The sequence below is a fragment of the Petromyzon marinus genome, chromosome 19 (assembly GCF_048934315.1).
Source record: "Petromyzon marinus isolate PM22_M1 ecotype Great Lakes invasive population chromosome 19, UKy_Petmar_22M1.pri1.0, whole genome shotgun sequence".
Classification (NCBI taxonomy): Eukaryota; Metazoa; Chordata; class Hyperoartia; order Petromyzontiformes; family Petromyzontidae; genus Petromyzon; species Petromyzon marinus.
The window spans coordinates 4,447,042-4,460,584 of NC_133685.1; the positions used below are offsets into that span (position 1 = coordinate 4,447,042).

General features: G+C 45.8%; 1 protein-coding gene and 1 long non-coding RNA gene across 2 annotated transcripts in view; one reads left to right on the forward strand and one right to left on the reverse strand.

Moving 5' to 3' along the window:
* Window positions 1-13,543, reverse strand: part of LOC142925099 (uncharacterized) — a 137,674-nt gene that overhangs the window by 75,781 nt on the left and 48,350 nt on the right. The window lies entirely within an intron of this gene.
* LOC116943749 (uncharacterized) overlaps window positions 1-13,543 on the forward strand; it is a 191,585-nt gene that overhangs the window by 55,954 nt on the left and 122,088 nt on the right. The window contains exon 6 of the mRNA XM_076067955.1: window positions 12,455-12,523. Within this exon, the coding sequence (XP_075924070.1) occupies window positions 12,455-12,523 (69 nt within the window). The remainder of the gene's footprint in view (window positions 1-12,454; window positions 12,524-13,543) is intronic.

The following is a 13,543-nucleotide window of genomic DNA, read 5'->3' on the forward strand; positions in this document are numbered from 1 at the left end:
GAACATGCGTTAAACGTATTTGGCTGCTATACATTTGCGCATGACCATGAACCACTTCGTTTCAGCTATCATTTGTGGGCTGCTATACATTTTCATAGTATTTGGCTGCTATCAATTCCACACGATAAGCCACTGCGTTGAGCTATCGTTTGTGGCCAGGTCACTTCTGAAAAAGTGGGAATTACCTGCTAAAATTAAAAATAGTTCATAGTCGAGTGACCGCCGGGGCTTGCCAGGTGCTGTAGTCCCCCGGGCTGTGTGGTGACCAGCAGATGGCAGTATTGTGTGGTGGGGTTTTCTCCGCGATCCTCTCAGATATGAAAGATTATTGAGATTCAGTGAGCATTTCACTGTGTTAACATATATTCCATTGATATTATTATTTTCATTTTTACAAGAGGACGCAGTCAATTCAACTGCACCACCCGCATGTGAACTTGAACGTTTCTCTTCCCAGAAATGCTCTCCGCTGTGGCCAAATTTAGCCACCCGCCGACTTTACTGTGCCCATTGCTTCAGGGGCAGGCACTCTTTGAATATCACACCGCGTCGGTCTGCATTCATAAAGCACAGGCTCGTAGTTGAATAGTGACACCCAGACTCTGCGCGATTTTAATCTTCCTGCCACTGCCCTGAAAACCCCCCTCGCTGGTCCGTGCTTGAAAGGGTACAACAATTATGAGGTGGGAGGGAACAAAATATATGATTACAAAAAAAGAGAAGCTTTTGAACAAAAGCTTCCATAAATAAGTAGGGAAAAAAAACAATCTAAAAAGATTAAGTAAGTCAGGAAAGCGTGCGATTATCTTTCCCATTACAAAACAGCAGCAGATGGCGATGCACAGAACATCGTATCCTTAATGTGCTGTGGAATGGCTGAGGGGAGGAGGAGTGTGGTGATCATTGTGCAAAGTCCCGCGCAGCGGCCTCAGCACTGAGATCCTTGTTCACAACCGTCGGGCTTGTAATCCATGGTCTTATCGGATCTTAAACGTAAACTCATTTGAACAAAAAAAAAATCTTCCATCTGCTCTGTCCTCACATGACGTCAATATAGGGCATCAATCGCCTGCATCTCAGAGATGTCATCACCCTCGCATGGTCTGCAGAAGGTCGTGGGTTTTATCCCGACACTCATGCCTGTATTTTTTGAGTTTGCGTGTTCTCTCCCCCTGTGGTGGTCGCATGGATTGTTCTCCACGTCCTCCGATTTTGCCCTCCACATTTAGTGAGCACGCGTTTTGATTATTCGGCTGCTTCTATAAATTCCCACTTGTGACGATGATATGAGCCACTTCATCAGAGATGACCTTGTCACCTCTGATGAAGGGCTTATTGCTCGGTGGGCTTTAGCTGGTTCATAAAATAGTTTAGTTTAGCTCAGGTTTAGTTTTTCTCACGATGCTGCCTGCCAGACGGTTTGATTCGCCGTTGAGTGGCGTGACCAAGCTGCGAGCCAAATCTTGAGCACATTTGTACGGTTTGGCAACGGTGTCAGCCGGGGCAGCCGCGAGTCTCGAACCGCAAAAACCTACCCCTTCGGGCCGTGTCACCGCCCCGTAAATGGGGTCTCGCCACGGTGAGCCGTTCCTCAGGGCCCGTGCAGGCGGGAGGGGTCGAGCCGTGGGTACTTTCACCCGTTCCAAGACCGTGTAAAGTCAGCGTGGCCGAGTAGGCCAAAACACCCTCTGGAGGGGCTTTAGCGGAGAGGCCCTTCCGTCGGTGTCGGCGGCGTGCGATCACACGGCCGGCGAGGGCCGAGACTTGGCCGCCCGCTCGGATAATTCAATTGCAATGCGCGGCGTCGAGCAGAGACGGAATGCCCGTACGGCTCACCCTCGTTAACCCCCTCAAAATGTCACGCCGCCTGTGATATTGTCTCTCTTAAAGCGGTGCTTATTGCTGAATAAATAATAAGTTAATGAAATTCCCTTGTTTTAAATAATAGAGCCAGCAGATAGTGGGCCCGATATTGGGACAATGAAGTAAAATCAAGGCTTCTTTATGTTCCGATCATTATCACTGAGGCCTAAGGCAATTAATTGTTGTTTCTCGTAGCTTTGGGCTTCGCTTGTAATGATAACCGGCACTAATCCACTTGCGATGATTTATTAAATCCATGTATTTAGGGAATTGCGGGTGAGAGGGTTAAGGGCCCTGTTATTACCTCCTCAGCAGAGAACATTTACAAAGACGGGGTAATTACATTATACTGTATAATTCTGCAGTTAACCAACCACTGTGACTAATGCATATCAGTTAGACACACCGGATCATCTGAAATCAAACTGTAGTTTTAATCACCTTGTTTCTGAGGCAAAAAAACACCGCAATACAGTTGCAAAATAATTCCTGATAATTACAAGTATGTCGTAAAAAAAACATAGATTGTGCAACAGGCCCGCCAAAACCCTTTTCGTGATTTGGACATGCGTTAAACTCGAGCTTATTGGGTGTCGCGGCAGCGCCTGCTAAACTTGTGTCGTGTAATTTCACCGGTACACGACGATAGAACCTAAGGCAGATCTTTTTTTTTTAGCCGGGCGGAGGTGGCTATGCACGTGGCCTGTAATCCAGGCCACGTGCCCTGCGTTGCCAGGAGAAGGGGGCACAGCGAATGTGGACACAAACTATTCCATCTCGATGGGATAGAGTGTTGCCCCCTCGCATCTGTGAGTTTTCTCCGAATACTCCAATTCACTCCATCGTGTACAGGAAACACTCATCAATTGGCTGAGAAAATATGTTTGTACATTAGAGCCCCTTCTTAACGATGACCCCTGTTAACGACTAATCCCTTAACGACGGGCCTCAATAGAGCCCAATGTGTAGTGTATAGTGTAGTGTATAGTAGTGTAGAGTAGAACCCCTCTTAATGATCACCCCTATTAACGACTAATCCCTTAAAGACGGGCCTCTATAGAGCCCAATGTGTAGTGTATAGTAGTGTAGTGTATAATAGTGGTGTATAGTAGTGTAGTGTATAGTAGTGTATAGTGTAGTGTATAGTGTAGTGTATAGTGTAGTGTATAGTAGTGTAGTGTATCGTGTAGTGCCTCTATAGAGCCCAATGTGTTCGCTTACCGACCATTCCTCTGCTAACGACGGGCTTAGGATGAGCACGCGACCGCCAATTTCGGCCAATCGGCAAGCTCCAAAGTGGTCTGACCAGGCCACGGCCAATAAGCGATGTCCATTCATGAGCGTTTGGGAATTGTTTACATTCAGTGTCTGTTGCCCTTTGAAGTGGAAACATCTCTTTTGAATTCTTGGTGTATTTTGACTTACAACTACAATTAAATCAATAATTACGGCTTGCGAATATAAAACACGAATGGGAGGAAGACAATTAGTGCTTTGCCGAAGAAATAAATGATTACTCATTGTTTTTTTCGGTAAAGTCACGTATGTAGAAATACCATAAAATTATATTAAAATAAATCAATCACGACGTTTCGACTGCAACACAAGCGATCTTCATCAGGTGTAAAAAAAAACAAATAGCGAGGGAGCACATAGGGTGACATCAACGCAACACATAGAGAGCGCCAAACTGCACGGAGGTAAATACAACAAGGAGATGAGAGACGAGAATTCAACAAACCTAAGAAAAAAATTACGTGATGCAAAACGAGTCAGGCCAACAACACAGACACTTGCCTGGCGGACCACGAATTTCAGAAGAGTGTTAAATTTCGTGTTCATCCTCTGGGTTGAACATACCAGCATAGACAGAGTGAACAAATACGAGGTACAAGGCAGCAGGAATACATAGACAGGGACACCAAGAGGCAAGAGGAGGAAAGACGGACAGAGAAGCAAGAAAAAGGGCCGGAGGGATGAACAGACAGAGGCTTAAATAAGCAGCAGAGGCGGGGGGATGGGCCGAAGAAATCAAGGGGCGCAAGAGCGTGGGCGGAAACAGACGGAAGTATAGAGACAAACACAAAACCACGGTAAACAAAAAAACAAAAAATGAAACACATTAAACAAAAAAACAAAAGACGAAGCACATTGAGGCGCTTCGAAGAACAGACAACACAGGGCAATAAGTTTAGGACATTGTTAAACATTAAGAAGGTGTCAAAATAGGTGCGTTGAGTCGTGATTATGGCCTGTCCTCGCTTAACGACCAAATCACTTAACGATCAGTTTCGTGGAACCAATTACCGTCGTTAAGAGGGCTTCTACTGTATAGAAGGGACCACAGAGCTTGGGGAATTGTTGGCACCAACTCATCGCGTGGCTGCCTTCCGCGGTCGCCTGTCATTCCCTTCGGCCTCTGAGTTGTTCTCTCCGTACGCGAGAGGGAAGCGTTATGGGTTGAGATCATCACTGCCCACGTTGGGCATCTTCTGCCCGTTCAAATGTTTCCACCAACTCGCAAATGCGGACAAACGCCGCAAGACACCACGGCGCTACCATTCGTTTGTTATTGTAATGACCGCGCAGTAACTTTCTCAGTAGCATTTTGGCGTCGCGTGCCGCATTATTAGTATGCACGTTGCAAATTCTCGCCGCCCGTGTCTAGACCCACGGTTGCGCAGTTAAAGCTAACGCAAGCTGCAACAACAACACAATTAAGGCATTAAAGTGTTTTCTGTGTGTGCATTACAGTGAGAAGATAGGGAGAGAAAACTATATAAAATTATTTCAGAAATTTCAGTCGGGCCGCACAGAACAAATAGAGATATTTAGCGCAGTACATGGCTTATCGCTAAGAAACCTTATTAGCATGAGTTATAGAATGTCTGAAAGCAGCTGGGGAAAGAGCAATTACATTTTCATGGGGACGAGTCTGTTTATAATCAACTTCAGTGCTGCCCCAGTAGCCCTGTGAATAAAAATGGAATTTTGATTCACTTGCTTTGTATAAAATCGCCTACGCACGTGATAATTGGCTCCGCAAGATTTGCAGCAACGAGGGGGCGCCGCGCGGTTCTGTGCGGGATATTTGCTATTCAAAAAAACATTTCCAGTCTTGACTGCCGATCATGGGTTATTTAATAGGCCAGAAGCCCCTTTCTCCACACGTCTCCCGCTTGGATTCAGGTTATATTAATCGCTTTCCCCAGTTTGTTCGTTGGCACATTTCGTATTCAAATTTCAGAATCGGAATATTCGTCCACATCTGTGGAGAAGAGCTGTGTGCTTGCTCGTGTGTTTGTCCGACCTTTGTTACACAAGCATAAAGTTTTGCGTCATGGGAAACAATCGTGTAGTGCTCTTTGGTTCTTTCGGTAAAGTCACGTAGAAAGAAATTCAATTAAATAATAATAGAATACGGTAATAATAGAATACGACCTTTCGATTGCAGCACAAGCAACCATCATCAGGTACAAATAAATGAGAAAACAAACCTAGTAAACTTGGAAATATAATGCAATACAACACAGAGAGTCGGCCAACACAACAGTCAACACCCCACCTGGTTGATTACGTTCTTCCAAAGATTGCTAAATTTGAGAGAGAGACAAAACACAAGCAGTGTAGTGGTGAAGTGCACCGCCCTACGAAACTGGCGACCCGAGTTCAATTCCCATTCGCAGCCAACAACGGCGATCAATATCTGAACCGCCCCTGGGGGCTCCCCTCGGTCCACTCAGCCTCCGCTGAGTTACTTGTATTGGTGCGTAAGCATCAGGCATTGGGGAGACAAAGGACAACCAGGCGTGGCGCTGGCTCTCCAACCCCATCGTGTTTTTGTGCAGGTCTCCTCAATAGGTGCCCGCCGACAACACTTGCCCCAATGGCCTGGCCGAGGCTAAATTCAGGGGACCTTTGTCTTTGTGTTCGTTCCACGTGCAAGCGCGCACACACGCAACGACTGTGCGCGCGCCCGAACATTTACGTGTGAATCAGGACGATGGGGATGTCGGGATTGGAATTTCGCTGTGGGGGGGGGGGGGGGGGGGCGGGGGTGTGTGTTGCTGAAGAGAATAGCTATAGGGACAGAGCAGCGGATTCGCATCGCTTCCTGCGGTTGTCACTGTCGCTCCAGCTGCTTTCTCACTCTGCTACTCACGCGGAGAGAGAGACAGAGAGAGACAGAGAGAGAGAGAGATCGCAGTGGCTGCACAGACAAAGCCACCGGCACTTGCTGTCGATGTCAGCTGGGTGGGGGGGTCCAGGGAGAGAAACCATCTGCAATGATTAGGCAGATGGGCGCTCGGTGAAGTGTGCCTGCGCCTCTGCGGCTGGATAACAAACGCCGCTTTAAAATGATAATGAATTACTCCGCTGTGAAGAGAGGAGGAGGAAGGGAGAGGGATGGGTAAAAAAAAAAACCGCTAATAAAATCCATCCATCACTGACAAAATATTTCCAGGCTTGGTGTACCACCGGGTGTGTTTACATAACCATCACTCTGTTTGCTTAAGCGGGCGCTGTGTGAGGGTGGCCTCAGTAACAAACGCTTGGCTGCGGGTTTGCCGGGATCTATTGAAAGGGTTGGCAAAAATGCAAGTGGCAGTCCCTTGTCAGATTAATTGACATCTCCGACTCTGTCTCAACCGCGTGTCAGGCGCGCCGCGGAAGAGCGCCCCGTGCCGAAAAGAAGAGGTTAATGAACTGTGGCGTGAGCAGGTGCAGTAAGGTGGAGTTCCATCGCTTATTTAGTTTAAAAACAGTGTCGCCCCAACAATGTTGAGGCAAGGTGAACATTAAAAAAAAACAGAAAATAGAGAATGCATTTTAGTTTTTTTTTGTTCCTATTTCGGCGCTTTTTTGTGACGCGCGTGAGATCGAATTTTTGGCATCCTCGCCTGGATCGTTGCGTTTTTCATTTAATTATGCGGCCATGCAAAATGTGCATCGGTGTGGTTTATGGCCTAGAAGTTTTTTTTTTATGAACAGTTTACGACGACAAAAAACTTTGTCAGTTATTGCCACCCAATCACGGGGGTTCCCGTTATGTTTAACGTTGCCCCTGCCGCTGCAACGAAGTGCAGCTCGCTCGCGCGACGTTGTACATTTGCTGCAACATTTATTTTTAAGAGGAAGTGTGTCAGGTTTCTTTTTTGTGTGCGTGTATGTGTATTGTTGCGTACTTTATTCAGAATTTAGACAAACGCTTAGGATATCCGATTACATTTTTTTTTGGGTAACAGGCTGCGTAAATTCCCGAGAATGTTTCGGTAAAAAAATTATAATCATCCATTCAAGTACGCTATTTAAATCCACGTGAGGTCCCATTCAGATGTGCCATTTCTTAGAACACAAAAACAGTCGGATGGATGTATGCACACGCTTAATATGACCGCAGCCTAAAAACGGTGAGCACATCCATTCTACGGAGAGATGCGGTCCCTCATCGGCCGAGGAAAAGAGGAAGTTTCTTGAGCCGGGGCCGCAACAGGCCCAGGGAGTTGGCAGCACGAGTGGCTAGAGAAAGGGAGTTTTATACTATAGGGGCAGCAAAATAGTGTGAGTAACCCCCCCCCCGCACCCACTCCACTACGGTTGGAGGTTGACCAGAGGCCCTGACGGTTAGGAAGCCGCGGTGGCGAGATGTTAACCACCTCGCCTGGCATACAGGAAGTTGTGGATTCGATCCCGACCCTGATGCCTGCTGTATAATTGGAGTTTTCGTGTTCTCCACGTGGTTGCGCGGGGTTTTCCTCGGCGTCCTCCAGGGTTTTCCCTCCAGATTTTGAAAACACGCGTTTTGAGTATTTGGCTGCAAAGCATTTCCGCACAATGATAAGCCACTTCGCAAAGCTATCATTTATGATAGACAGGTCGCTTCTAAAAAAGAGCTATACAGCTGAGTGGGCTTTACCTCGTAAAATTATTTTTTGTTAAGTTAATGCAATGTGAGAATAGGTTTTCCCCTTTTTTCTGGCAACAAAACAGGTGTTAAGATGTTAAAACACAGTAAACTGAAACCATTTACAAGGAATCATGTCTGCATTAACCACAATGCTTGTGGTCAGAATGCAAACAAAAAACCTACTCTGATAATATATGCATTGTCTTTGAAACTGATTGGTCCACACCAGAGACACCGTTTTGAGACTAGGCTCTAAACAAAGCTGTATTGTGGTTAATGCAGACACGATTCCTTGTTAAAGGTTTAAGTTTACTGTGTTTTAACATCTTAACACCTATATTCTTAGTTTTTTCGGTAAAGTCACGTTGAAGAGAAACAACAAAATAACAAAATATATATAAAACAATAAAAAATTCTCACGACGTTTCGACCATAACTCAAACGGTCATCATCAGGTGTGAGAATTTTTTATTGTTTTATATATATTTTGTTATTTTGTTGTTTCTCTTCAACGTGACTTTACCGAAAAAACTAAGAATATGAATTACTGCAGTCACGAAAGCTTTAAATCAAAATCTTAACACCTGTTTGTTGCCAGAAAAAAGGGGGAAAACTTATTATCATATTTTGGTACTGGCAAAGGAAGTCCCATGATGTTAATGAAATAGTTAAGTTTAGTTATCCCGAGTTGCGCGAGACTACAAATGAGGCACACAATAACAAGTGAGTTAGGCCACGTGATGATCTCACCACGTGTGGGTAGTTAAGACCCTCCACCACTCATCTCATACATGTATATCTCGCCTTAACCAAGGTGCTGCACAGTGAACAAGCTATCGCACAAGATGCTTGGCGAGTTGAAACGAGACGAGTGGATGGGATATGTGTGTAAAATGAGGTGGTGGCGACGATGCGTGGAGTAAACGAAGATGGAAATGAGACGAGTGGATTGATTATGGGTGGCGATGGGGAGTTGGGGACAGGAAAGGCTTTAGTGCGAGTGTGGAGGACTACAAGGGGACATTAAGTTGCAGCGTTATGCAAGATCGTTTAACGCACGAGCAATTAATGTTGCGGTTCGTGCCAGTGAGGTGAAGAACGATTCTCACGAGGAACTTTAATCGCGACTGGATTACAAGACCTTTTCACTTAAAACCGTTGTTAAGCGTCGACAGAAAGAAGGGGAAAAAAAGCAATACGTCACCTGGTCCGGAATCAGAAAGAAATCTCGGAAAGCGAGAATAACTATGTCACCTGACCCGGTGAATGGTAGCGCCTCTAGTGGCTGCAGGCGTGGTGTTAACTCATTATATATTATATACAGCGCACATGCATCAAAAGACGTAGATTCACACACGCGTGGTCCAATGCCGCGTATCGTGAACTTAATATTTGACGAACTGAGGCATCGGTCCAACACCAAAAACGTCACAGAGTAAACCCTTAACGAACACAAGGACATTTGGCATTAATAGAAGTTAAGCATTCGCTCTTATCAAATGTAACACAGGGCCGTATTCATCTCTCTTTTTGGATTAGCTGGGCATCGAGGAATAGCTGTGGGCCATCGTGGCAGCAAAGTAATGGGAAAAGTGCAGCTTTTCTTGCTATCCAAGTCCAGCTTTCACAATGCGCTCATGTCTGCGCGTTGGGTAGAGCTGGGGGGGTGAGAGGTGCATTGCCAAGCTCCGGCATTTAGAGTCCACATGGATTAAAGTAGCTCAGGCTTTACAAGCGGACTTAAGTCGGCTTTGCAAATCTGGCTCTCTCGAGGTGAGCTAGGTAACTCACTGATAGCGGCCAGGACAACATTGTGCATCACTGCTGTAGGGAATCTTTTTTTTTTGCACTATTCAATTCTTTAAAAAAAATATATGATTTAAGAGGCACAAAGAAACCAAAGGAAAGAGATCCACAATCACGCGGCGGCCCACGGTTAAATGCACGGGGAATTCAGTTTCCGCAGAGCATCTGCTTGATAATGGAATAAGAATGATGCTAATTTAGACAAGCCTGGGCAGGCTGCGGTTATTCGCAACAGATACTTTCATATTGTGGGAAGTTTATTTTTTTTTCTCCTAGTATTCAGCCTTTCAAATTATATGTGGTGGATGATAACAAAAAAAATCCCAAGTGTATAGGTTAGTCCACGAGCCCAGACCGGAGAGTTTACTTGTCGAGACGACCCCGTGGCTGCTCCATCACTTGAAATGATCACGCATTTCTCAATTCGGTCAGTGCTCGTGAAATTATGCGATCACCCATTCGAAGTGAGTGGCATCGTCAAATAAGTCACTCGTATGAAAACAATAATAGGTTTTACCCCTTTGGCAATAAAACAGCAGTTGTGTTAAGATGGTTAAACACCAAATATATACCTTTTGTAAGGAATCAAGTCTGTGTTAACCACACACGTACTTGTGGCAGAACATGCAAACAAACGTGCTCTGTATAACACATGCCATTGTCTTTGAAACTGATTGGCCTACACCAGAGACGGCCTTCTTCATGGCCAATTCACTCGTACTAGCCGCCGTATGGGTCTGTACTCCTTGAAGAAGAGCAGAGATTCGGCGGCATGAATCGTTTCGGGGAAGGAAGCTACAGACGATGGTTGGGGAGGGGGAAGAAACCCCCCCCTCCCCCCCAAATGATTGAAGGTTGACTAGAGGCCCCGACAGTTATCCAGAGTTGGCTACGCACGGCGCAAAGGAAGTTCAACATGCATGCGTACGTACGAATAAGCTGGGCCACGTAACGGTGCGACCGAATTCGCGTCGTGCTGCAGGCCTGTGCCACAAACGTCTTCGGCTCACCACAGGCGCTGCCAGGGTGTGCTCTGGGCCCGTGCACTCGGCGACTCGAGGATTAAAGCGGCCGATTCAAGCCACGGTGCCCAGCGCAAATTGCAAAACATCGGGTTGAAATCGGGGCTGTGTTTAAACCCAAATTTCAAGTGTAGCCGGTCATGGCCATTACACAGTATCAGCCTGATCGCTTTAATGACTGCACAAATATAACAAATGTTGGGTGTGAACTAAATTTGACATATTCCAGCTCTGACTAAAGTGAAAAATATGTACACATTTACCATTAGCATTGCCTGATAACAGAATATGATGATTTTTTTTTTAAATAAGGCATTGTAAATGAAGAATGTGGTCAGTTTTTCGTTTGTTATTTGGCCCTATACACCACTGTCAAACACAGTCCCATTATTTCACGTATGCATCAAACATGATTGGCATGTGACGAAAATAGTTTTTGTAGCACGGAGCGCCATCTAGTTCTATGGTCTGGTTCAAGGTGTCATCTAATCAGCGCACTTCTGACAAGATTGAGGCTCACTTTTGCCACCGAACAAAGTGCCATGCATGGTTGTGCCCAATCTCGTCAGATCTTGGAAGCTAAAGCAGGGTTGTGTCTGGTTAGTATTTAGATGGAAGCCTGCCTGGTAATATCAAATACCAGATGTTTAAAGATTTGGACCGCAAGGTGGACATGGAATGGAAGTACGGCCAATGGATTCTTGAATCAGAACACAGTGCTGGAGGAATCCGATAAGCTAAAAAGCTATTTTTCACAGATGTCCAGTAGGGGCGGGTTAGAACGTTACAACAACAAACAATATGACAGCCCAATAGGAGTGCAAAGTATAGGAGAGTTAAGCAAATTACAAAAAAAATCTGTTTATTTTACAATGAGCTATTAGATTATTTTTCAGACGCAAACTGGCCACAAATGATGGATTAACGAAGTGGCTCATCATCTGGAAATTTATAGCAGCTTTGGATGTTACCCATTTATCGATATTCTGTCAGTGTCCTCCCACATGAATACTCCTTCATGGAATTAACCAAAAATCCACATGTTGCAAGACCCTCCTGAAAATTAAACTATTAAACGACTAAACCATTTTTATTTTACCAGGTAAGGCCCACTGAGCTATATAGATCTTTTTTAGACGTGAACCTGGCCACATTTGATAGCTCAACGAAGTGGCTTATCACGTGGGCATTTGTAGCAGTAAAATACTCCGCGAATTTCTACATAATCCTGAGACTCAGTAAGAAGACTTCCCTGGGTAAATACAGGGCATTGGCATTATTAATAATTATTAGTTTGTCAATTGGCTGTCCGTATTGTGATGGTGTAAAGAGTAGGGTAAAGTGTGCGTACTCTGATCTCATCCGAGGCGTTTGGCCAGCGTCTGGCCACCTTGGAAGTGTGGGCCAAAGGTACTCTCCAGAGAGGCCTCTCTATAGCTCCCCCGAGTGGAGTCCCGTTCTGCCGACAGTGGCGTGAGGGAGCGATTGCAGGGCTGCACCTTTACCTGGGTGTGTTCATGCGAATGGACAAGAATGGCCAAGGGTGGCCACCTCACATTATGGAGGACGGGAAAAGGACTTGAAGTACAATGGCCACCGTGCCATGTGAATGTCTGTTAGGGTGTGACATTTGATGCTGCAATCTGCCACTTTCCTAAGACACACTCTCACGCCCTCTCAAATATAAGATCAGCACTAATAAGCTAATAGCAATTATATATACTGTATACTTAAATTATCCTGGGTGGTGATGTAGATGAAACTCATTATCCCACTCCGCTGCAGGGTATCTCTTTGTCTTAACATCTGCCGTGTTCATAACCTGTTGTGTTTTCTTTCTCTCTTTTCTTTTCAGGCAGAGAACTGTGCCCTAGCGCTTGAAAATGCAGCCCAGCGTGAGCACTACAGCTGCTGTCTTGATGAGGTATATCACCCCTTAGCGCGCGTGAAACGCCATCGCACGTTTTTAGAGGCTGCTGCGAACATCACCATTTTTTCGATGCCCCTCCCAAGTTGTTTGGTGACTGGCAGACGAATAATGCCCACTTCCAGTATGGTGCTGCCGCTGCACCGCGTGCTGCACAGGGACAGCTGCCCACTGTCGGGGGGGGGGGTCCCATTGGCAACGGTTGCAGGGGGGGGGTCCCCATGGCAAAGGCCGCAGCAGCCACGTCGAATTGGTGGAGATGACAAGTTGAGTCAATCGATCCTTTCCCATTCTGATGACGTACACGTGGGTCCATCGGTTTTTCTTCCGATTCGTCGTGTACGTCGTCGGAAGGAAAGCTGAAGTAAAAAAAAAACTTTATCGGTGCGGGTCGGAAGACGTGCCGAGGCACCCACAAGGCCGTGCGAGAGGGCGTGTGGCACTGTTTGACGCCAGCTATCGCTACAGTCCTCTGCGGTGAGTACAATGTTTTTTTTTAAACAACGGTGAATGCCCCTCTGAATAAAATTAACGCTAATAACCGCTTGCGCGTTACGAGATTCAGCGGTGAACGGGACAGCCGCCCTGAAACTTTCAGACGTCTTGGAACGGGTTAAGCAAGCGACCTATGAATTCTAGATTTGAAGTTTTCGTGACTGCAAGGATCCATACTCTTTGGTTCTTTCGGTAAAGTCACGTAGGTAAAAAATTAAATAAAATAAAAAAATAATTCAAATCACGACGTTTCGGGCACACCACAAGTGCCCGTCATCAGGTGGAAACAACCCCAGCAATAAACAAATTGCTGAAATGGGCAAAAGGAGGCTGCCTGTGACACGAGGCTATATATACGTAAGAGGGGGGGAGGAGCCAGGGAGGAGAGATAGAGGGGGTACGGGTGTGGGGTAGGGGGCTGGCAGAATGCAAAATATCTGAAGGCAGATTAAAAAAAAGTTATCTACCATAGCTGCAGTGCTAAGTGGCTCACAAATTATATTGGCGGTGCGAATTTGATTC